Here is a 22020-nt window from a genome sequence, read left to right as displayed (position 1 = left end):
AGTTTGTTTAGTGAACTGACCATACTTTCTGAAGAATCGCTCATTGATCTTAAATTTGTCCTTTACTGGTCTGAATCTGGGTAACCTTGATCTTACTTTTGGTTGAAACTCATCTTCTGAGTAATTTTTCTATTCTATTTACTATCATATGCACCTTTAAAATCATAAGATTTAGGAGCTGCAGTAGACCTTTCGGCCCATTGAGTCTGTTCCATCATTCGGTGAAATCATGACTGATCTGATATAAAAATTCTCAACTCCACTTTCCCACTTTATCCCCATAACATATGATTCCCTTACTGATTTGGAAATCTGCCTATTCTCGGCCTTGAACATACTTAATGACCCAGCTTCAACAGCCCTCTGTGGTAAAGAATTCCATAGATTCACTACCCTCGGAAGAAATTCCTCCTCACCGCGGTTTTCAATGGATGACCCTTTATTCTGAGATTATGCCTTTGGTCCTTGACTCTCCCACAAGAGACAACATCCTCTCAGCATCTACCCTTTACAGTCCCCTGAGAATCCTCTATGTCTCAATAAGATCACCTCATTCTTCTGAACTCAAAATGTGTACAGGCCCAACCTACTCAACTCTCCTCATCAGAAAATTCCTCCATACCGGGTATCAACGTAGTGAGCCTTCTCTGGACTGCTTCCAATGTCAGCATATCTTTTCTTGGATACGGAGACCTAAACTATTCACAGTATCCAGGTGTGGTCTAATTAGTACCTTGTATAGTCTTATTCTACATTGTTTACCTGTCTCCTTCCAACTGTAAGGGCCCTTCCTGTTGATTCTTTATTTCCTATTTTATTTTGTTATAATTTTTGATCCATGGATCTTTCATGGATTATACCTTTTAAGTTGAGCAGAGAAAGTGAGGAACTTAAAAGTTTCAAAATAGTACACTGTGCTATGAAGTTTTAGAGTTTGAACAGCAGAACCCAGACTTTATGGCACCCGAAAGATTGGAGAGATTTGGTTTGATTTGTTGGCTGGTGGCCAATGGATTGGCCAGGGACATTACTCTGCCCGGCAACAGACAGCGTTAAGATCCTGACCGGTGGGGTTTTCAGAGGACCCGGGAGAAAGCTTCTGGACTCCAAAAGGGGAAGCTGTGTTGCTCTTTTTCTCTCCAATGTTGGCTCCTTGCTGGTGCTGTGAATTTACAGAGAAGTCGCTGGACCCTCCAGGTGGAAGCAGCTCTCTCTCTCTCTGCTCTGCTGCCTACTGGCTAAAGGAATAAATCTCTAAATCCTGATGAGTCTACAGTGAAAACCATTATAGACTGAAGGCAAAGACATCATCCAACTGGAGGCCTAGACTGAAACAGACTTTTATCATTCTTAATATTTTTTTACACCCCTCTTTCCCCTTGTTTGTTTGTGTGTAGAGCATGGGATGAGTTAAAATGGTGGGATATAAATTAGATGGCAGTTAACCAGTTGTATTTGTTGCCTATTTATTTATAGTTGCTGTTTTTTAAATTTTCTTTTTATAAATTTAGAGTACCCAATTATCTTTTTCCAATTAAGAGGCAATTTAGCATGGCCAATCCACCTACCTTGCACAACATTGCATTGTGGGGGTGAAACCGACGCAGACATGGGGAGAATGTGCAAACTCAACAAGGATAGTGACTTGGGGCCAGGACCAAACCTTGGTCTTCAGTGCTGTGAGGCAGCAGTTCTAATCATTGCGCCACGGTTGCCGCCCAGCTGCTAATAAAAGTTAATTTGCGTTTAAATTTACAAACCTGCTATTGGGCAACCAATGACTTGGGGTATTTAAAAAAAAAATTATAAGTTAATTTCAACTGTGTTGTGACTCTGAGTCAAGTGGGGCTGGAAGTAGCACAGTGGTTAGCACTGTGGCTTCACAGTGCCAGGGTCCCAGGTTCAATTTCTGGCTTGGTCACTGTCTGTGCGGAGTCTGCATGTTCTCCCCGTGTCTGCGTGGGTTTCCTCTGGGTGCTCCAGTTTCCTCCCACTAGTCCAGAAAGACGTGCTGTTAGGTAATTTGGATATTCTAAATTCTCCCTCAGTGCACCCGAACAGGCGCCAGAATGTGGCGAATAGGGGCTTTTCACAATAACTTCATTGCAGTGTTAATGTAAGCCTACTTGTGACAATAAATATTATTATTAAGAATTTATCATGCATTAGCTCAGGGTGTCGTAACACAAGGCTGAGAAAACATTTTCAGTTTTCTCTCAAAGTACAAATAATTGACACTGGCTTTGTGCTGTTCTCGGGCGCTGCCTCCAACATTTTGACGTGTGACTTAGTGATCAGACTGGACACAGGTTTAACCAGACTATGATTACATTTGGTCTTTGACTTGCATTTTACTAATCTTGTTAAGTGGTTCAACATTTTACTGCTTTTGTGGATACCAATCAATGTGCGACATTGAGTCCCGGTGTCCACTTCAACGTCATCCCTGTTTGAGCTAATGCAATATACATAGCTGATGAGCACGGCACACTTGTCCATGTTCAATTTAGTTTATCATTAATCCATCCTCCTCAGTGTTGTTTTTTGGATTGTTTCTTCAGTGTCCATTGTTGCTTCTATTTTGGTTTAATTGGGATTTTATACCAGTTTGCATTAAGTATCCCAATGTAAGCTGGTGAGGTAAATCAGAAACATTACAGGTACCAATAACAAACTTACAGAATACAACCGGTATGTAACTAACTTCAACAGACATCTGTTGCTTCCTGATCTTCTGTCATTTTTAAAGATCCATTCCTACAAATGCCAAATGTGAATAGAGGATTTTAGGAAAATTGGATTATTATAAATGTATTGGGAAATTTAAGGGTTAAAAGCCTGGAGTTAGAGTGTGATTGACTGCAGTGGTCCTGTTTTTTGTTTTTTTTTAAAGGATTCTATTTTGCCTGGGAGCTTTTAGCAGCCAGAAGGTGAAATTGACAGAGGAATGTCAGTCTGGGCTAATGCACTGTGGTTTGATTGGGGATAGTCCCTGCAGAGAGACAGTCCCTGAAGGGTTAATGTGCTTTCAGTCCTTGGAAAGTTGTTTTGTCTTTCAGCTTCAGGGGGGGATGATGTCAGTGCTGGATGGAGCTAAGAGAGAGATTTTTGAGAGCATTTGAAGAGGCTTTATCTGGCTACCATAGAGTCTGCAAGTAAAGACCATTTTCTCCCAGTAGGATAGTTTTTTAAAAGTTATATTTTAAAGCAGAGCAGTCTTGATGAAGACAAGAGCGGTTGAAACAGCCCAGTTGTGCTATTTGAAGACATTTAGCCAGAGTCAGCAGGGCTCTAATCGGGGCCAAATCTGTTTTGCAAAGCAAGCAGCACTCTCTGCCCTGCTGAATTTTAAGCTGGATTGAGAGCTGTATATTGCTTTCCTTATTGTTTAATAGGGAATTGAGTAGTAGTGTTAAGGGGTAATTGTGAGCTATTCTTTTCGGGTGTGAAGTTAGAGTTTAATATTGAGGGTGGCCCAGTGGTTAGCACTGCTGCCTCATGGCACTGAGGACCCTGGTTCGATCCCAGTCCCGGTTCACTGTCCGTGTGGAGTTTGCACATTCTCCCCGAACTGTATGGGTCTCACCCCCAAAACCCAAAGATGTGCAGGCTAGGTGGATTGGCCACAATAAATTGCCCCTTAATTGAGTAGAAACTGAACTGCACTAGCCATATAAACACCGAGGCTCCAAATGCAGGTCAGAGGCTAGGAATTCTGCGGCAAGCAACTCGCCACCTGACTTCCCAGAACCTGTCCTCCATCTGAAAGACACAAATCTGGAGTGAGATGGAATACTCTCCACTTGCCTGGATGAGTAACGTTCCAACAACTCACAGCACGATACCACCCAAGACGAAATAACTGCTTGATCAGCATCCCATCCACCACCTTAACCATTCACTCCCTGCTCATTGGTGCATAATGACAGCTGTGTGTAGCAACTCACCGAGGCTCTCACAAAAGCAACCTCTGTTACAGAAGGACATGCGTAGCAGGTGCATGGGAATGCCACAACCAGCAGTTTCCTCTCTGAACCCACTCCATCTTGACTAGGAGTCATTCCTTCATAATCATTGGGTCAAATCTTGGCGTGCACTCCCAAACAGAACTGACATATATCCCAGATGAGTTGCAGTTGTTCAAGAAGGCAGCTCGCCTCTACCTTGAGGGAAATTAGGAAAGTGTAATAAATGCTGGGCTTGCCAGTGATACACTCATGCCATGAAATAATTAAAAAGATTAATTAACAAAGCTTTAATTTAGAATGTTGTCAAATGCCTTTCAGATTGGATTTGATATCCATGATATTCAATGTCTTTGTGATAGGCTGGCAAGGTCCACTGAGATTTCTATTCTTGATGTTGGAGGAGCACAGGTTCAGCCTTGACTACAATGTGGTCAAATGACCTGCCAATACCACCCACCGGGGCTCATCTGAATAATTGTCACTTGGATGAGGCACCAGGCAATGCTCATGGAATTATGCCCCAGCAAGATAGCAATGCCTTAGAGAGGATGAAAGAGATTGGGGAAAAAAAAACATTTCTTTAATAACTTGAACTAAGAAAAAACATCAGTATTATTTAAACAAATGCAAGTGATGTATTTCAGTGTCATTTAAAAAAATTATTGTATCGTGTATTGTCAAACCTTGTTTTATTCTGTATGAAAATAGTGGCCCAATTTAAAAATGGCCTCTTCCCTATGATGCCTAGTTCAGCTGGTCATTATAATCACAACTACTTTGTAAGGTCAACTAATCGTGTAATCGACTGAAAGCAACATGCAACAAAGTGCTTAACATTTGTTTAGGAGTACAACCTAGTTTTAAAGTGATCTAACTGGTGGAACATTTACATGACTGTCCAATGCACACCCTCTGAAGATAATCTGGAAAGGTTGAACATATCATTGGAGTTTAGAAGAATGAGAGGTGACTTTATTGAAATATATAAAATCCTAAAAGTATCTGAAAAGGATGTTATCTCTAGTGGGGGAGTGAAGAATGAGGAGACGCAGTTTAAAAGTAATGGGTCTCCCATTTAAGATGTGAGGAATTTCTTATGAGGTTCAGTAATCTTTGGAATTCTCTTCCCAGAGAAGAGTGGAGGCTAAGCAATTGAATGTACTCGAGACTTCGAGTTAGACGATTTTTAATTGACAAGGGGATCCAAGATTATGAGGCAAAGAAGAGGAATTAAGATATGGCTGATCTGATTGTGGCTTTATAACAGGCACGATGGGCCGAATGGCCTTGTATTTCCTTTTGTCTTGTGGCTGAATGATTGTGCAATAGCGCCATCTTGGAGCCTTTTCTCTTTATCCATCCAAGATGGATCCCTGCCATCTTGGGGTTGTCTTTCCATCACAAACTACTACATGATCTAATCGAATTTCCAAATATCTCTTAAGTATCCATAATACACAAAGCAAGCTCACACAATTCATCTTTCAGCTCTTCAACTCCAGCTTCTGCCCTGCCTTTGCGCCTCACCTTTTATGTTTACCTGGATGGGAAATGTCTCCTTCCACTTCAGATGTAATTATCTTTAGAAGAGAGATTTTGAAAGGAGCTGCACCCTTGTGGACCAGATCCTTAGCTACCTTGCTGCATGATATTAGTTTATGTTACGTAATGGCAGCAATAATTTGTATTGCATCTGGCCAATTTCTAATCTAGTTGAAGAAAAATAGGCCCGATGTGAGAGATTCACTTGGATGGAACAACATTGACTGTGATTTTCCTCCTTTTTAAATCTACAGTGCTAACAGCTGTGAATGCAATCAAAGTCGTCACCCCTCAGAAGAAAATAGAGGTTGCTAGAGGTGCTAAATTGCCATTACCTTGTCAATATTCTTCAAATGTGGCAGAAAGAACGGGATTTAATGTTGAATGGTATAAACGCCCTGAACCTGGCCAGAAAACTGACGGAATGGTAAGTGGACTAAAGACATCCCCAATTTGAATTGCTTCACTTTTGGTGACTTCAATGCCTAGGTCCTTAAGCTCTGTGATTTCCTTCCTGCACCTCTCTACCTTTTCTATTTTTTTTCTTCATTTCAGATACTCCTTGGGACCAAAGTTTTGGTCAGCTGGCCAAAAATCTCCTCCTGTGGCTCAATGTTATGCTCTGTTTTATGAGAAACACTCTTGCAATGTTTTATTGCATTGGCATTGCAACATAAATACAAGTTGTTTTTGTAGTGGGAAAGCTGTACTTTTGAAATTAGTTCCTAACATTGTTTTTGACTCATTTGAAGTACTGAATTGGAAGAATGCTTATTAATGCAAGTGAACTGGATTAGCATTGGTGATAGTCATAATTTACACTCTGTAACATGCCAATTCAGTTGTTTGATAATAGCCTGGATTTTACAGTCCGCACTGAAGAATATGCTGTTCGCTAAGCTGGCAGGTGCCTACTGAGTTGAGACTCGCCATCACTAGGAGCAGGATTTTTGGGGCTGAATATGGAGGCGGGCAGATGCAAAGCATTGTTGTTGCTGCTGTCAATGTTTTTTCTCCGAGGGAAAGGCGAGACACAGCAACCTGTCATTCAGATATTAGGACTATCGATCATGTTAATAAGCTTGGCAGGTCATCAAGGGCCAATTTGGAAATGTTGTGGGATATCCTGGGTTACATGGTGGACCATTGAAAGGCAGCAGAAACACAGTCAAAATATATGACCGTCCCATGTAATTAGGTGGAGCCATAAAAGGATGCATGGGTGAGACGGCAGTGAGTGGCCTGTGCATTCCTGAGCAATGGAAGCTGCTGGAAACCCTCCCAGGGTCCGTCGGCCATATGAGGTGTGGATGAGGTATATGGCCATGTGGCCTAATGGATAAAGCGTTTCGATAATTCTAGTGAAAATATCAGAAGTTTTCCGTTTCGCGTCCTGCCGCAGTCACTTTATTTACTTAGGGCGGCACAGTGGTTAGCACTGTTGCTTCACAGCGCCAGGATCCCAGGTTCGATTCCTACCTTGGGTGACTGTGCGGAGTCTGCACATTCTCCCTGTGTCTGCGTGGGTTTCCTTTGGGCGCTCCGGTTTAATCCCACAATTCCCGAATGACGTACTTGGTAGGTGAATTGGACATTCTGAATTCTCCCTCCGTGTACCCGAACAGGTGCCGGAATATGGCGACTAGGGCTTTTCACAGTAACTTCATTGCACTGTTAATGTAAGCCTACTTGTGGCACTAATAAAGATTATTATTATTATTGAGGGAGTCCAGTAAGGTTTGGCGCTCAGCTGAACATACATTCAGTATACTGCCAAAGTTATCTGAAAATGTCGGATGATTCTATCTAGGCAAATGGTGTATGAGATTTGAGACCTCCGACCTCACATTACTCTTCACTATGCCCTGTTAATACCCTTTTAAAGTAATTGTTGTCTTGACCTTTTTCACCACTAGCTCATTCCATGAATCCGCCATAGACTTTAGCATCTCTCAACCGTGAGCCCACAATTGCACCTCGAGTGCTTTGAATTACAGGGAGACCAGTGAAAAGAAATTTGAACACCCAGTTATTCAGTGTTGATACCGTCGTAAACGCCGTTGTGTTTTACGACAGCGTCTACAGGCCCCCAGGATCAACGATTCTGCACCAGGCCAGCACGGCACTGGAGCTGCCGATACCTGCACCCTACAGGGGGCCAGCACGGCACTGGAGCTGCCGATACCTGCGTCAAACGGGCGCTGCGGCTGGCGCGAACTCATGCATGCGCGCTAGTTGCCTTCTCCATGCGGCCCCAACGCAACATGGCGTAGAGCTACAGGGGCCTGGCATGGAGTAAAAGGGGCCCCCACCAGGAAAAGCTGGCCCGCCGAAGGGTAGGCTCCGATTGCAGGCAAGGCCACGGTGGAGCCCCCCCCCCCCCCCCCCCCCCCCCCCCCACCTCGGGGTCGGACACTGCTCGCAGCGCCAAACTATAGCAGGAATGAATCCAGAAAAATCACTCGACACTTGGGTATGCTTCACCGTCAAACAGCTTATTACGCTAGTCTGTTGGGAATACCAAACGTCTGTCCGCTTACATTCAAAATCATAAACATTTTATATAATCATGGAAACAGCTACGCTGCCCATGTCAGCTGGGTACAATTCAATAACAATTATTGGTTGCCAGGCAGCAAAGGGTGCGTGGTCTGCTCAACAACAGGTGGAGCCCCCCCCCCCCCTTATCGACTCTCCTTGGGTCTGTGGTTCTGTGCTACCAGCAGCATTCCTCAGAGGCAGTTTCTGATGAGGGATGCCCCACTGCATAAGCCATGTATGTCCATGGGAACCAATAAGGTTTCACAAATGGTCAAGTCCATTAACCATAAAGCCCATGATCATAGAATCATAGAATTTACAGTGCAGAAGGAGGCCATTCAGCTCATCGAATATGCAGCATCCCTTGAAAAAAACACCCCCCTTAATTTCACCCTATCTCCGCAACCCAGTAACCCCATCTAACCTTTTTGGCCACTTAAAGGCAATTTAGTAATCCACCTAACCTACACATGTTTGAACTGTGGGAGGAAACTGCAGCTAACCCACGCAGACACGGGGAGAACATGCAGACTCTGCACAGACAGTGACCCAATTGAACATGGGACCCTGAAGCTGTGCACCAACAAGTACTAACCACTGTGCTACCTTGCCGCCAGTAAAGGGAAGGTTGGGCAACAAGGTGTTGGTTGAACTTTCAATGTCTGAGGAAGCACAGACCGGAATACAGCGAGCGTCAGACGAGTTTTCCCCCTCCAGCCCCACGCTGGTCTTGAACCCCCCCCCCCCCCCCCCCCCCCCCCCCCCCCCGTCGAGGGGGAGTGTACCCCCCAGCAGGGCTGCCCTCATCTGCACTGCCCTTACCTACCCGGCTAGCGCTGCTCCTTTTTTTTTTTCCAAAGTGGAGAATGTGGGCATCGATCCCACTACCTCCCACAGGCAAAGCGAACGCTCTATCATTTGAGCTAATTCCCCCCCAACTAGCCACAAAGAGTCAACCACATTGCTGTGGGTCTGGAGATATAAGGTAAGGATGACAGATTTTCTTCCCTGAAGGGCAGTAGTGAATCCGATCGTTTTCTTCAACAGTCCACAAGCTGCCATTGTGGGATTTGAATCCTTATCCCTAGAGCATTAGCCTGGGTGTTTAGATTACCAGTCCAGTGACAATACCACTACACCACTGTCTCACAACTGCTATGTTTCTCTTTGAAGCAGGTTTTAGGATTATATAGGATTGTTAGTGTGTATTATGGTATGTGTGTTAGTAAGTGTGTATAATTATAGTTGCTGTGCGTGCATTATTACTGTGTATTTGTGATTAGTGTGTGTCTATAGATTGTGCATGGAAATGCACTCAACACACATATATTACAGGTGCCTCTGCTCCGGGCCCCACGCCTACATGACCTCTCAATAACTCGGCCCTCCAGAGAGGTGTAGGCCTTGAAGAGGGTGAGGTGCTAGAGAAATGGTGAGGAAGATGCAGAGCCGAATGGTTTCCATGCTGAGCAGGGAGATGGGCTGGGGAGTCAAAACTGTCGTCAGGATGGCGTCAATACCAGGACATATCTGATCAGTTTCATCGAAACAGTTCTAACCCGGGAGGGCTGAATGCGCTGGCACTCACTTTACCTGCCTACAGAAACACAACCAGAAATAGAAGCAACCCTTAATAGATCCACTCTTATTGGTAGTGCGTGCTGCACATCTGTCCAGCAGTCTCACTGTACCTGTTCAAAGATCACGACTTCCCTTCGTTTCACCCCTCTTTTCCTTCATGATTAGAAGCCCACTTGTCTGGGAGCATGTCCGTGACCTCTGCTCTCTGAACACAAGGTGGTGCTTCTCTTGTGGCCTCCGATGAGATGACGATAGTGTTTTGTCAGCACGTGACGGTCATCCTTTGAGGTGCCAGCTGGGGCAACTCCACGCCCTTGCATGTATTTCAATGGTTAGTCTAATGCAAATTCTATTGTAGTCTCAAAGACAGCCCAACAAATGCAGTGTTACAGTGGAGTGTCGGCCATTATTTTTGTGCTGCCTGGAGTTGGACGTCAACCTGAAGCTGTGTGAGTGCGCTGCCAACTGAGTCATAAATAATACCAGCTGAGAGCAATGTGACATTTCCTGTCCTTTTTTGAGGGGGAGAAAACAAAACCCTTTTGGAATATTTATTTATCGCCTCGAGCAGCCAATTGAATGTGATTGGAATTTTGTACATTACATTGCTTCAGTGGAATGGTATTTGTGTTTGAGAGCTGGAGAAACCCGTCACCATCTTTTTGGAGGTAATTTTGAGATTTGAAAAGAGTTACGGAAATTAAAGGTTGAAGCTGGGAATTCAGCACTTTCCTCTTAATAACATATTTTTAAAAATTAATTCTTGGAGTGTGAGCGGCACTGGCTAGGTCAACAATTATTGCTTATTCCTAAATGCCCTTGGGAAAGTGGATAGAGACTACTGTTGCATGTGACTTGTATTGCATTTAACATTGTAATACGGAAGACGTGCCAGTATCTACAATAATCTGAGAAGGCGAAAGCTATTGTGTTCAATTTGCTAGTAGACGAGGCTTTGGAGGTGAAATTCTTTTTGAGGTCATAGCGGAAACGAGTGAGCACAAATTAGCTACACATTTCACAGGACATGACCTCAATTGGGCATGGTGAGAAGGGGGCTGCCAACATGCTCCTGCCTGTTTCACGCTTTGTCTAAAATCCTATTGTATTGTAAAACAAGTGTTGCATCAGCATTCTCTGACTAACTATAAACTGTTGAAGTAACTGTTGCGATGGGTAATTAGTCTGATTTATCCCAGTTGTTTGTATTTTCCGTTTGTTTTATGTATGTTCTGCCTACTATATGCCACAGGTTTTCTGCTTTGAATCTCTATTCATTATAACTAAATGGGAGTTTCAGTGTTTAATGCACAATAGTTAGATGGGAGTGAAGTAGTGCAGCGTGAGACCTATTTAAATCCACTAAGCATATCACCACAATACATCATTCTTCATCATCAGGATTGTGCAATTCCATGAATGAGATCCTTGAAAAGATTCTGAATGAGGAAGCAGTCCTCTGAATACTGAAGCCCAATAAGCTGTGTGTATGTACCAGTACAGGTATTTGCTGATTTTAACCTTTTCTTCATAGATTGATGTAATTATGTATTTCTATGGTGGAATCTTAAAATCTGGAGACCAATATGTGGACAGAGTGAATTTCACAGGAGACGTTGAGAAGGATGATTGCTCAATCTTGATCTACAAGTCAAGAATGACAGACAGTGGATTCTATGATGTTGAAGTTAGAAATCCTTTCGACTTGGACGGTGACCGGGATGCCGGAATAGATGTGGTTGTATTGGGTAAGAGTGTCTGCTTCTTTCTATAAGTAGTAATATTATTAGCATTTGTGTAAACACTATTCCAGTCATTGAAAGGAAAGGGATTGGTTTGTGATGCATACTTGTGGCTATGAACCATATCCCAGCTCTTCAATACAGCCTGTCAGCTGACATGGGAGAGCTGTTGAGATGCGATGGGCCACAGGGCCTTTTCTGTGCTGTAGACCCCTGACTTTATGCCATACACACATTTCTTCATTTTACATTATCTACTGTTGTTTGATTTGAAATTATATTTTTAATGATTTTCAAATCTCTGCAGCATTTGTGGGTTAAAAATGCTATTTGAACTAACGCTAAACTAAGCCAGTTATTGCTGATTTGTTCTCTGTATATCCTGAGTTTGGAAATTGTGACTGTAGAAGCAGGGTGCTTTACAATATGCTTCAGTGGTCCAAAGAAGGGAAAGGCTTTGTAGTCAGAATTGCATGTATTGTACCTGGTTTGTGTGTATTAGTAATACTGGAGAATAACTAACACTCATAGAACTTTACTTTTTTTGCAGGGGTGGCACTAGAAAAGATGCAATCAACTCCTTTAAGTTTCTTTCATAATTTTAGTTTACTGGATATGTTTAGCTAGGGTCTGTTATAAAATGCAATGTAAATTTGTGTAAAATCTTTTATAGGTCATTGGTCATTTAATCCACCTGTTTCAGTTTATTCAATCATGAAATGTGGGCTAGGCCAACATTTATTGACCATCCTTAACTGCCCTTGAGAAGTTGGCGAAAGCCACTTTTTTGAACTGCCGCAGCCCACATGGTACATTTGTATCAACAATGCTTTTAGGACAGGGGTGTCTGCTGTCGTCATTGTAGTTCACGCTAGCAATTGAGCCCTTGGCGCAGTGGCCCTTCCGGGGGCTCAATGGCGTGCTAGGGGATTGTGAGGGGGAGGAGGAAGCACCGGGTGTCATTGTACATGGGTGACTTCTTGTTTGTGTTGGACCCGCTGGAGAGTATGAGTAGGATCATGGGAATATTGGAGAGGTTTGGAGGCCTCTCTGGGTATAAGATGAATGTCAGGAAGAATGAGGCGTTTCCGGTGAATGGCGTGGGGGACGAACTTGGAGTTGTTGCCATTCAAGGTAGCTCGGGAAAGGTTCAAGTATTTGGGGATTCAGGTGACGAGAGAATGGACTATGATGCTCAGGTGAAATTTGACAACGTTGGTGGAGGAGATTAGGGAGGATTTTAAAAGATGGGATATGTTACACCTGACACTGACAGGGAAGGTGCAGGTGGTAAAGATGAATGTGCTGCCAAGGTTCCGGTTTGTTTTCCAGACGTTCCCAATCTTTATCCCTAGGATTTGGACGACACAGTAGCACATAGTTAGGACAGTTGCTTCATGTAGCATTGTGGATAGCACAATTGCTTCACAGCTCCAGGGTCCCAGGTTCGATTCCGGCTTGGGTCACTGTCTGTGCGGAGTCTGCACGTCCTCCCCGTGTCTGCGTGGGTTTCCTCCGGGTGCTCCGGTTTCCTCCCACAGTCCAAAGATGTGCAGGGTAGGTGGATTGGCCATGATAAATTGCCCTTAGTGTCCAAAATTGCCCTTTGTGTTGGGTGGAGGTGTTGAGTTTGGGTGGGGTGTTCTTTCCAAGAGCCGGTGCAGACTCAGGGGGCCGAATGGCCTCCTTCTGCACTGTAAATTCAATGATAATCTATGATTAATCAAGGACAAAGGTTCGGCACAACATTGTGGGCCGAAGGGCCTGTTCTGTGCTGTATTTTCTATGTTCTATGTTCTATAGCTCCAGGGTCCCAGGTTTGATTCTCAACTTGGGTTACTATCTGTGTGGAGTCTGCACATTTTCCCTGTGTCTGCGTGGGTTTCCTCCGGGTGCTCCGGTTTCCTCTCACGGTCCAAAGATGTGTAGGTTAGGTGGATTGGCCATGATAAATTGCCCTTGCTGTCCAAAAAGGTTGGATGGGGTTACGGGTCACAGGGATAGGGTGGTGGTGTGGGCTTAGGTAGGGTGCTCTTTCCAAGGGCCTGTGCAGACTCGATGAGCCGAATGGCCTCCTTTTGCACTGTAAATTCTATATTGGAGACCGTGATTTCGGAGTTTATGTGGGCAGGCAAGGTGCCGAGGCAGAAAGGGGGTTTGCCGCTCCTGAACTTTCTGCACTACTATTGTGCAGCGAATGTGGAGAAGGTGAGGCCATGGATGAGTTGTGGGCACTTCCGGGTGCGGCGATGACCAGCTGAGTCGCACATTTCGGCAGCTCCCAGTCAAACTGACTTTTGGGCTCTTGATAGGAGCCCCAACGGCAATTTTGACGGCTAAAAACACTGTGCGGTAAACCAGAAGGGAATCCCCCCTGGATACGGATGGAAAAAGGAGGGAAGTGGCCAGATTGCAGTGGATCCTTTAGAACAGCGGCAAGGAAGGCAAGCAAAAACCAAGATGGCGTCGGAAGGTGGCAGTTTAACATGGGGCCCTGAACAACAAGAGTTCTTGAAATGCTGTGTGGAAGAGATCAAAAAGGAAATGAAGAAAGAGCTGTTGGCCCCGATACTACAGGCGATCGAAGGGCTAAAGGAGGAACAAAAGACCCAGGAGCGGGAGCTTCGGGTCGTGAAGGCAAAGGCAGCCGAGAATGAGGACGATATACAGGGCCTGGTGGTGAAGACGGAGACGCAGGAGGCACATCAGAAACGATGTGTGGAAAGGTTGGAGGCACTGGAAAACAACGCAAGGAGGAACAACCTGAGGATTCTTGGTCTTCCTGAAGGTGTGGAGGGAGCGGACGTCGGGGCATATGTGAGCACGATGCTGCACTCGTTAATGGGAGCGGAGGCCCCGGCAGGTCCGTTGGAGGTGGAGGGAGCATACCGAGTGATGGCGCGAGGACCGAGAGCAGGAGAAATTCCCAGAGCCATAGTGGTGAGATTCCTCCGTTTTAAGGATAGAGAAATGGTCCTTAGATGGGCGAAGAAAACTCGGAGTAGTAAATGGGAGAACGCGGTGATCCGCGTTTATCAAGACTGGAGTGCAGAGGTGGCGAGAAGGAGGGCGAGCTTTAATCGGGCCAAGGCGGTGCTTCATAAAAAGAAGATAAAATTTGGAATGCTGCAACCGGCAAGACTGTGGGTCACATATCGAGAGAGGCACCACTACTTTGAGACGGCGGATGAAGCGTGGACTTTTATTGTGGAAGAAAAACTGGAATGAGCGGGTTATTAAAAAGAACGTTCGAACAAAGTGGTGGGGCGAATGTGGGGGGCAAAGAGGGGTTTTATGTACTAATCCTGCGATGCGGTAACTTTTCTCTCTCCCACAGGTGGTGATGGGGGGGAGGAGGGGAGGAGGGGAGGTGGAGGAGATGGGGCGTTGGCCATTGGGGGCGGGGCCAAGGGAGAAGCGCGGGCTTGGTTCCCGCGCTATGATAATCATGGCGGGAATAGAGAAGCAGGAAGGAGGGGGCGTCGCACGGTGCGAGCCGAGGTCACGGGGGGAAGCCGAGGTCAGCCAGAGTTTGCTGACTTCTGGGAGCAACATGGGGGGAGTAATTACGCTAGCGGGTGATCTAGCGGGGGGGGGTGGGGGGGGGGGGAATTACTGGGTTGCTGCTGCTGGGGAGAGGGGGGAGCTGGTATGGGAGAGGATGGGCGGGGGGGCACCGCCTGGGGGAGATACAGCTGCGTGGGAACCGGGTGAGGAGCTGGAAAAAGGTGATGGCTAATCGACAACGGGGGGGGGGGGGGTAGGAAGCCCCCCAAATCGGCTGATCACGTGGAACGTGAGAGGGCTGAACGGGCCGATAAAGAGGGCACGGGTACTCGCACACCTTAAGAAACTTAAGGCAGATGTGGTTATGTTACAGGAAACGCACCTGAAACTGATAGACCAGGTTAGGCTACGCAAAGGATGGGTGGGGCAGGTGTTCCATTCGGGGCTAGATGCGAAAAACAGGGGGGTGGCTATATTAGTGGGGAAGCGGGTAATGTTCGAGGCAAAGACTATAGTGGCGGATAACGGGGGCAGATACGTGATGGTGAGTGGCAAACTACAGGGGGAGACGGTGGTTTTGGTAAACGTATATGCCCCGAACTGGGATGATGCCAATTTTATGAGGCGGATGCTAGGACGCATTCCGGACCTAGAGATGGGAAAGCTGATAATGGGGGGAGATTTTAATACGGTGTTGGAACCAGGGCTGGATAGGTCGAAGTCCAGGACTGGAAGGAGGCCGGCAGCAGCCAAGGTACCTAAAGATTTTATGGAGCAGATGGGAGGTGTAGACCCGTGGAGATTTAGCTGACCTAGGAGTCAGGGCAGCATGGTAGCATTGTGGATAGCACAATTGCTTCACAGCTCCAGGGTCCCAGGTTCGATTCCGGCTTGGGTCACTGTCTGTGCGGAGTCTGCACATCCTCCCCGTGTGTGCGTGGGTTTCCTCCGGGTGCTCCGGTTTCCTCCCACAGTCCAAAGATGTGCGGGTTAGGTGGATTGGCCATGATAAATTGCCCTTAGTGTCCAAAATTGCCCGTAGTGTTGGGTGGGGTTGCTGGGTTATGGTGATAGGGTGGAGGTGTGGACCTTGGGTAGGGTGCTCTTTCCAAGAGCCGGTGCAGACTCGATGGGCCGAATGGCCTCCTTCTGCACTGTAAATTCTATGAACTCTATGAAGTTCTCGTTTTTCTCCAATGTCCATAAAGTCTACTCGCGAATAGACTTTTTTGTGCTGGGTAGGGCATTGATCCCGAAGGTGAGGGGAACGGAGTATACGGCTATAGCCATTTCGGATCACGCTCCACACTGGGTGGACTTGGAGATAGGGGAGGAAACAGGAGGGCGCCCACCCTGGAGAATGGACATGGGACTAATGGCAGATGAGGGGGTGTGTTTAAGGGTGAGGGGGTGCATTGAAAAGTACTTGGAACTCAATGATAATGGGGAGGTCCAGGTGGGAGTGGTCTGGGAGGCGTTGAAGGCAGTGGTTAGAGGGGAGCTGATATCAATAAGGGCACATAAAGGGAAGCAGGAGAGTAAGGAACGGGAGCGGTTGCTGCAAGAACTTTTGAGGGTGGACAGACAATATGCGGAAGCACCGGAGGAGGGACTGTACAGGGAAAGGCAAAGGCTACATGTAGAATTTGACTTGCTGACTACAGGCACTGCAGAGGCACAATGGAGGAAGGCACAGGGTGTACAGTACGAATATGGGGAGAAGGCGAGCAGGTTGCTGGCACACCAATTGAGGAAAAGGGGAGCAGCGAGGGAAATAGGGGGAGTGAGGGATGAGGAAGGAGAGATGGAGTGGGGAGCGGAGAGAGTGAATGGAGTGTTCAAGACATTTTATAAAAAATTATATGAAGCTCAACCCCCGGATGGGAGGGAGAGAATGATGGGCTTCTTGGATCGGCTGGAATTTCCCAAGGTGGAAGAGCAGGAAAGGGTGGGACTGGGAGCACAGATCGAGGTAGAAGAAGTGGTGAAAGGAATTAGGAGCATGCAGGCGGGAAAGGCCCCGGGACCGGATGGATTCCCAGTCGAATTCTATAGAAAATATGTGGACTTGCTCGCCCCGGTACTGACGAGGACCTTTAATGAGGCAAAGGAAAGGGGACAACTGCCCCTGACTATGTCTGAAGCAACAATATCGCTTCTCTTAAAGAAGGAAAAGGACCCGCTACAATGCGGGTCCTATAGACCTATTTCCCTCCTAAATGTAGATGCCAAGGTCCTGGCCAAGGTAATGGCAATGAGAATAGAGGAATGTGTCCCGGGGGTGGTCCACGAGGACCAAACTGGGTTTGTGAAGGGGAGACAGCTGAACACGAATATACGGAGGTTGTTAGGGGTAATGATGATGGCCCCACCAGAGGGAGAAACGGAGATAGTAGTGGCGATGGATGCCGAGAAAGCATTTGATAGAGTGGAGTGGGATTATTTGTGGGAGGTGTTGAGGAGATTTGGTTTTGGAGAGGGGTATGTTAGATGGGTGCAGCTGTTGTATAGGGCCCCAGTGGCGAGCGTGGTCACGAATGGACGGGGATCTGCATATTTTCGGCTCCATAGAGGGACAAGGCAGGGATGCCCTCTGTCCCCATTATTGTTTGCACTGGCGATTGAGCCCCTGGCGATAGCGTTGAGGGGTTCCAAGAAGTGGAGGGGCGTACTTAGGGGAGGAGAAGAGCACTGGGTATCTTTGTATGCGGACGATTTGCTACTATACGTGGCGGACCCGGCGGAGGGGATGCCAGAAATAATGCGGATACTTGGGGAGTTTGGGGATTTTTCAGGGTATAAATTGAACATGGGGAAAAGTGAGTTGTTTGTGATGCATCCAGGGGAGCAGAGTAGAGAAATAGAGGACCTACCGTTGAGGAAGGTAACAAGGGACTTTCGTTACCTGGGGATCCAGATAGCTAAGAATTGGGGCACATTGCATAGGTTAAATTTAACGCGGTTGGTGGAACAGATGGAGGAGGATTTCAAGAGATGGGATATGGTATCCCTGTCAATGGCAGGGAGGGTGCAGGCGGTTAAGATGGTGGTCCTCCCGAGATTCCTCTTTGTGTTTCAGTGCCTCCCGGTGGTGATTACGAAGGCTTTTTTTAAAAGGATTGAAAAGAGCATCATGGGTTTTGTGTGGGCCGGGAAGACCCCGAGAGTGAGGAAGGGATTCTTACAGCGTAGCAGGGATAGGGGGGGGCTGGCACTACCGAGCCTAAGTGAGTATTATTGGGCCGCTAATATTTCAATGGTGAGTAAGTGGATGGGAGAGGAGGAGGGAGCGGCGTGGAAGAGATTAGAGAGGGCGTCCTGTAGGGGGACTAGCCTACAGGCTATGGTGACAGCCCCATTGCCGTTCTCACCGAGCAACTACACCACAAGCCCGGTGGTGGTGGCTACACTGAAGATTTGGGGACAGTGGAGACGGCATAGGGGAAAGACTGGAGCCTTGGGGGGGTCCCCGATAAGAAACAACCATAGGTTTGCCCCGGGGGGAATGGATGGGGGATATGGAATGTGGCAAAGAGCAGGAATAACGCAACTGAAAGATTTGTTTGTGGATGGGAAGTTCGCGAGTCTGGGAGCGCTGACCGAGAAATATGGGTTGCCCCAAGGGAATGCATTCAGGTATATGCAACTGAGGGCTTTTGCGAGGCAACAGGTGAGGGAATTCCCGCAGCTCCCGACACAAGAGGTGCAGGACAGAGTGATCTCAAAGACATGGGTGGGGGATGGTAAGGTGTCAGATATATATAGGGAAATGAGGGACGAAGGGGAGACTATGGTAGATGAACTAAAAGGGAAATGGGAAGAAGAGCTGGGGGAGGAGATCGAGGAGGGGCTGTGGGCAGATGCCCTAAGCAGGGTAAACTCGTCGTCCTCGTGTGCCAGGCTAAGCCTGATTCAGTTTAAGGTATTACACAGGGCACATATGACTGGAGCACGGCTCAGTAAATTTTTTGGGGTGGAGGATAGGTGTGCGAGGTGCTCGAGAAGCCCAGCGAATCATACCCATATGTTTTGGTCATGCCCGGCACTACAGGGGTTTTGGATGGGGGTGACAAAGGTGCTTTCAAAAGTAGTAGGAGTCCGGGTCGAACCAAGCTGGGGGTTGGCTATATTTGGGGTTGCACAAGAGCCGGGAGTGCAGGAGGCGAGAGAGGCCGATGTTTTGGCCTTTGCGTCCCTAGTAGCCCGGCGCAGGATATTGCTCATGTGGAAAGAAGCCAAGCCCCCGGGGGTGGAGACCTGGATAAATGACATGGCGGGGTTTATAAAGCTAGAGCGGATTAAGTTCGTCCTAAGGGGGTCGGCTCAAGGGTTCACCAGGCGGTGGCAACCGTTCGTCGAATACCTCGCAGAAAGATAGACGGAATGGGAAAAAGAAGGCAGCAGCAGCAGCCCAGGATCGGGGGGGGGGGGGGGGGGGGGAGGAGGAACCAGAAGGACTCTCAGGGTTGTTAATATATACTGTATAGTATGTATAGGTCGTTGCTACAGATAATTATATATTGGACTGTTAAATTATATTTTTGGAGAGTGTTACTTGTGACAAGGCAGTTGCTAATTAGGGCTAGTTTTCATTTTTGTTATTTATTATTTATTCATTTTTTGTTTATAAAATAGGTCATTGTTATTTGTGTTGTTATAATATTGTGTAAAGGATGCACAATGTACTGTGTTGGTTGACCAAAAATTTTCAATAAAATATTTAATAATAAAAAAAAATGGATGAGTTGTGGGAAAGGTGTGAGTTGCTGAGGGAGAGTGAGTTTAGATAAAGGAAGGTGAAGGACTTTGCACGGGTGGAGTGGAGGATGTTTCCCAGGTTGCTGGAATACACCTTATTGGACCAACTGCTGCTCCCAGATGAGTTGGGAGAGCATAGGATTGGGGATAATATGGGTGTTTGGGGGTGCGGGGGGGTGATTTTTAAAAACAATTATTTTTTTTGGGGGGGGAAATAGGCTGGGGACTGTAGCACAAGGCGATACGTTGGATGATTCAACCTTCTCTTGCACAAGGATTAGCTTGTTTCAGTTGGTGGTGCATCGGTTGCAAATGACCCAGGTGAGGATGAGTGGGTTCTTCCAGGGGGTGGCCGATGAGGGCCGGTGAATCATGCACGCATGTTCTGTGGTTGCGACGAGCTGGCGAGGTACTGGGAAGCGGTGTTTGGGACATTATCTAAGATTGTGGGGGTGGAGGTCAGGCCGGACCCAATGGTGGCATTATTTGGATTATCAGAAGTGCTGGAGCTGCTGGAGGGGAAGAGGGTCGATGCTGTGGCCGTCACCTCTCTAATTACCCGGTAAAGGATCTTGCTAAATTGGAGGTTGGATACTCCGCTGGGGTTGGTGGCCTGGCTGGGGGACTTGTACAATTTTCTCTGGTTGGAAAAGATTAAATTTGAGTTGAGGGGGTCAGCACAGAGCATTGAGACAGGGTGGGGCTTGTTCATGACAATGTTTGAGGAACTCTGTCTTGGGGGCGAGGGGGTAAAATGGGAAAAATTGTACGAACGTGGACTGTGAGTTTGTGGAATGTGTTTTTGTATATAATGCTGTTTTTTTACAGGTTTGGAATAAAATACAATTTTTAAAAACAGTGCTTTTAGGAAGTTCCAGGATTTTGAGCAAGCAACAATGAAGGAATGGCAATATAGTTCCAAGTCAGCATGTGTGGCTTGGAAGGGAACATGCAGGTGGTGGTGTTACCTCGCATCTGCCACTCTTGTTCTTCTAGGTGGCAGTGGTAATGGATTTGGAATGTGCTGATGGAGGCCGGATATCTTGTAGGTGAATGTTTAAAGTGGTGGAAGGGGTGCTAACCAAGCAAACTGCTTTGTCCTGGATGGTGTTTAACATCTTCATTAGTAGGTGGCATGGTGGCGCAGTGGTTAGCACTGCTGCCTCATGATGCCGAGGACCCAAGTTTGTTCCCGGTCCACCATGTGGAGTTTGGTCAAGAGTACGCACATTCTCCCAATGTCTGTGTGGGTCACACCCCCACAACCCAAAGATGTGCAGGGTAGGTGGATTGGCCATGCTAAATTGTCTCTTAATTGGGGAAAAAATAATTGGAATTCTAAATTTTTTTTTTAACTCTTACAGTATTGGGGCTGCACTCATCCAGGCAACTGGAGAGTATTCCATCACTCTCCTGACCTGTGCCTTGTAGATACAATAGTAATGCCATATTCTCAAGCAGATACAGTTGGATTCTCTCTTATTGGAAAAGATCATTGCCTGGTACTGTTGTGGTACCTAATGTTACATTGCACTTATTAGCCCAGTGTTATCCAGACCTTGCTGCATGCAGGCACAGACTGCTTCAGTTTCAAAAGAGTTGGTTAATGGTGCTGAACATTGTGCAATCGTCAGTGGACATCCCAACTTCTGACCATATGATGGAAGGAAGGTCAATGGTGAAGCAGTTGAAGATGGTTGCCTAGGACACTCTCCTGAGGAACTCCTCAGTGATGTCCTAAACCTGAGCTTGGCGTCCAACAACCAAAACCTTTTTCTTTGTGTTAGGTATGACCTCTGCTTGAGAGGAGTTTCTCGTTTGATTCTCATTGACTTCAATTTTTCAAGGCCTCCTTTATATCACACTTGGTCAAATGCTGTATTGATGTCAAGAGTATTCATTCCCCTTCACCCCTCAAGAGTCCCGTTCTTTTGTCCATAATTGGAGCCACAGGGCCCTGGTGGAACTCAGACCAAACATCAGAACTTTGTTCGTGAATAACAAAATGTTAATCTGCAGGTACAGCAAATAATTAGGCAGGAAAATGGAATGTTCTTTATTGCGAGGGGGGATGGAGCAAAAAACGAGAAGTCTTGGCACAAATGTGCATGCACCGGAGAGACCGCACCCGGAGTACTGTGTACAGTTTAAATTTCCTTAAGCGGGTTATATTTGCATTGGAAGGGGTTCAGAGAAGGTTCATTAGGCTGATTCCTGGGAGGAAGGGGTTGTCTTCCGAGGAAAGATTGATCATTTGGGTCTATACTCATTGGGAGATTAGAAGAATGAGTGATCTTATTGAAACATCAGGGGCGGGATTCTCCGTGAACCGGCGAGATGGCCCAACGCCGGCGCCAAAAATGGAGCGAAACACTCCGTCG

General features: G+C 46.6%; 1 protein-coding gene across 1 annotated transcript in view; it reads left to right on the top strand.

Annotated features, from left to right (window-relative positions):
- Positions 1-22020, top strand: part of LOC140427867 (cell surface A33 antigen-like) — a 52366-nt gene that overhangs the window by 5322 nt on the left and 25024 nt on the right. The window contains exons 2-3 of the mRNA XM_072513673.1: positions 5765-5937; positions 11167-11380. Of these exons, the coding sequence (XP_072369774.1) occupies positions 5765-5937; positions 11167-11380 (387 nt within the window). The remainder of the gene's footprint in view (positions 1-5764; positions 5938-11166; positions 11381-22020) is intronic.

This window comes from Scyliorhinus torazame, chromosome 8 (assembly GCF_047496885.1).
Source record: "Scyliorhinus torazame isolate Kashiwa2021f chromosome 8, sScyTor2.1, whole genome shotgun sequence".
Lineage (NCBI taxonomy): Eukaryota > Metazoa > Chordata > Chondrichthyes > Carcharhiniformes > Scyliorhinidae > Scyliorhinus > Scyliorhinus torazame.
This window is presented reverse-complemented; position numbering and strand designations above follow the sequence as displayed.